Source organism: Clytia hemisphaerica, unplaced genomic scaffold (genome assembly GCF_902728285.1).
Source record: "Clytia hemisphaerica strain Z4C2 unplaced genomic scaffold, Clytia hemisphaerica genome assembly, whole genome shotgun sequence".
Taxonomy (NCBI): domain Eukaryota; kingdom Metazoa; phylum Cnidaria; class Hydrozoa; order Leptothecata; family Clytiidae; genus Clytia; species Clytia hemisphaerica.
This window is the reverse complement of record NW_027104412.1, coordinates 293,472-297,059: the sequence shown is the minus strand read 5'-3', so window position 1 is coordinate 297,059 and position 3,588 is coordinate 293,472. Positions and strand designations below refer to the sequence as shown.

General features: G+C 35.6%; 1 protein-coding gene across 1 annotated transcript; it reads left to right on the top strand.

Annotated features, from left to right (window-relative positions):
• Positions 1 to 1,786: 1,786 nt before the first annotated feature.
• On the top strand, positions 1,787 to 2,971 carry LOC136820237 (blue-sensitive opsin-like). Its single transcript, XM_067076429.1, has one exon. The coding sequence runs from the start codon at positions 1,851 to 1,853 to the stop codon at positions 2,931 to 2,933; it is 1,083 nt and encodes a 360-aa protein (XP_066932530.1). The 5' UTR covers positions 1,787 to 1,850; the 3' UTR covers positions 2,934 to 2,971.
• Positions 2,972 to 3,588: the final 617 nt, after the last annotated feature.

Genomic DNA, 3,588 nt, shown 5'->3' with positions numbered 1-3,588 from the left:
ACTTTATTGAAACATCTTGGACGACCATTTCAATTGGAGATGGAACGTGTGATGCTTGCTGAATTTTGAAAGGTACGTTTTTTTTAATCAAATTTATTTATTCTTTGAAGATTCTAAATGTAAATAATAAAGATATCTCTGATAGTGTTTACAGCGCAATTTGATGGTTAATTTATGTAAGGGTCGAAACCTCAAGTCTTCTTCTTCTTCGTGCTTGTTAAATGATTTTCTTTCGTTTAACGAGTTATGTATCCGAAAATGTAACATAGTTATCGATCTTGCATCGATTAGTTATTGATCAGGTTTAGTCATTATATCGATTCGATGAGAACTGATAATGTTTGGTCATTATATCGGTTAGAATCGATAATATTTTGGTCACTATATCGATTAGAATCGTTAATATAAATAATTATCGATAATCGTTGATTAATCGAGACCAGGAAAAGTTTGTGATTGTGTTTCAATTGACGTTAATCGATGTTAAATCCATCGACTTTCGATGAACTATACTATAGATCTTGATTTATGAAACCAATATCCATGATTCCTCCGTGTGGTGTCGTATGGCGCGCAAAAAGGCGGAAAGTTTCAAGAACAAGTTTAAAAAATGCAAATCAATTATATATCAATTATTTAATACAAAAGTTTTCTATGATTTACATGTTTTTTTTTATAAGCATAACGCTTATAAGCATATGAAGGCTCAGATTTGCAGAATTCCTAAGCATAACATGAGCATATATGTCAACCTAAAATATTTTTCAAGTGGTCATTTTTATCTGTTTTTATTTCATTTTTATCTGTTTTTATTTCATTTTTATCTGGTTTGGTAGAGGTCAAGTAAAAAATAAGACATTATACGGCTAGCTACATTCCACTGCTCCCAAAATTTTTTACAAAATATCTGAAATTTCACTAAAAAACTTGGCTCGGGGTGAATCATAAGCATAATTCTTAAGCATATAATAACCATAAACCATGCCTAGATGCTTTGAGAACTTAAGCATACACGAGCCTGGCCAAGGGGCATACACTTGCTTATAAAAAAAAAAAGTTTATGGCGAGAATTTGTATCTGGAATAGAAAGGAAATCCCCAAATGAGAATTCATACTAGCTTACGTGAAATATTGAATGTTGTTTCTTCGGAAAATAATGCTTTAAAAACAGTTGTCTTTTACTTCTACAGAAATGCTTTCATTGATTTCCTTGATTTCATTGATTTCATTGTAACATCTGCGGCTCCAGACAGTTCCCATTGCTAAAATTACCCACTCAAAGGTTCCTTAGGAGACAAAGTACAAAGAAACAATCAATCCTTATGATTTAGAATATATGTTATGGTTAGTTTAGATAAAAAGATAAGTTACAATCGTTGGAAGTCTTCATTTTTTCTCATAAACCACATCCAACTGCAAGATGTCTGATTTCAAAATAGACACTGTGGGTTAAGTTGGGTTTCCTACCAAAAATCATACGGCTGTTTTTTTCACAAAAAAATAGGGGAAATTTCTCTTTCCCCCATATTACTAAAAATACCAATATTTCTGGTTAAACTCTCAGTATTTAAAGATGACTGTTCCTTGCCCTAATAAGGCAGTTGCACATCAGTACAGCACACAGCTAGAGTGAATCACAGACAGCAAGTATATCTTGAGAAATCAACAGAATTCACCTGTCTGACAACTGATAACAATCGAGTCAAATTTATGTCAGCACAACAAATTAACTGATCACTGAAGAAGGGCTCAGGTCAAGAAAGTGAGGACAATTCAAATTTGTAGAAGGAAATTAACTGATCGATAAAGAAGAACTCGGGCCAAGAAAGTGAACTCAGATTCATCAAACGATGGCTCTTCTGATTTTTGCTGTCATTCTAACCAGTGTGGTCGTTCTCTCCATACCTTTGAACAGTCTCATCATTATCGTATTCCTCAAAACACGTCAATCGCGACACGACGCTCATCGAGATTTCCTAATCCTCAGTTTAGCAGTCAGTGATATTTTACAAGCACTTTTCGGATACCCGGCTGAAATCCGGTCACTTTTTAACGGTGAGTTGCAAGATGCAGAATCAGCTGCTTGCAAATTTACAGCTTTCGCCGTTACCTTTTTCGGCCTGACATCAATCAATCATTTAGTTTTCATGATGATCAAACGTGCCTGTATCGTCCTGTATCCGTTTGGTACCTTGACAACTGAAAAGTTTTATTCATACGTCTCCGTGACGTTCTCTTGGTTGATCAGCTTTGTATTCGCTCTCATTCCTTGGGTGAGCTGGTCGGGCTACGGCGGAACCAAGGACCGTTGCTCGATTAATTGGAAAGACGGATCGCTACACAATCGTATTTATTTGTATATTCTCTTTGGATGTCAATTCGTTCTCCCGTTCCTCATCATCATAATTTGCTATTTCATTATTTTGAAAGTCCTTCGAAAGAGCGTAGATAGCCAACGATCCAGAAACGCATCCTTACCTAAAGAAATTCAAGAAAAATTAAAGAAAAATGAATCGGAACGAAAAGCTGTCAGTATGGTCGTTCTGATGACGTCAGCATATCTAATAGCCTGGACCCCATACGCTATTATCTCCCTAATGACCATAAACATGGGTGACGATTTTATTTCCCAGAATGCTGTTCTTTATATCTCCTTCCTAGCCAAGTCTTCAACTCTCTGTAACCCAGTAATTTATGCTATTTATTCGAACAAAGAATATCGTATGCGCATGATCAGAAGTTACAACAAATGGAGAAGCAGTAATATCATTTCGTCTTCTTCTAATTCTAAAGAAGATGGCGCGTCATGCGCTGGTGGACAATGTGCCGAAAAGTTCGATTCTTCAAGTTCTTCAACTGGTTGGACTTCAGTTCAATTTGCTGATATCTATCGTCCATCAAAGATATCTACTGCCAACGTCGAAGGTGTATAAGACTGGTGCTTCGTATATGATGCCTGAAACTTTGTCGGTGTAAGGAAGACTGCGACTTGTCGGGACTACATCATTTTTGGCAAAACTCTTATGTGAGCTTTTTACCTATCCCCGTGGTTCATTTGTATGCTTCCAATGACTACATTTTGAATAGAATACAGGCTAAGGCTCTGTTCATCATTCATCATTTGAACACTAAGACTTTGTCTATCTTGAAGTTCAAGAGTCTATCTTGAAGTTCAAGAACTGTTATTATAAAAATTTAATCCAAGCTGTTTAAAAACTTTAAATGTATAAGCAGATTCGTAAATACGATTTTTTTTCTCGTTTGTATGTCTCTTATAGAGCTGTGATTATGGTTTTAGGGATGATTTGATTTTAACACTGTCTTCCATTCTAATCTATCCTGTAATCCCTAAACTGTATATTTTAACAAATAAATCTAAATTTTCTTTATGGTTTTGAGTAAATATCTTTAAAACAAATTTATTGAGACCGCTCAGGACCCCAAAGTTTTTCCACCAGATTTATTATTAAAACTTTGAGTGAACACCCCTGTGTCACAGAACCAATGGGACCCCAGCCCCAATGGAAAATTTGGCAAAAATTTCGTCCCCAGTGGGAAAATACCCTGGAATTTCAGCCCCACTGGGAA

Coding starts and splice junctions, on each gene's coding strand:
- LOC136820237 (XM_067076429.1), top strand. CDS start 1,851: ATGGCTCTTCTGATTTTTGCTGTCATTCTAACCAGTGTGGTCGTTCTC.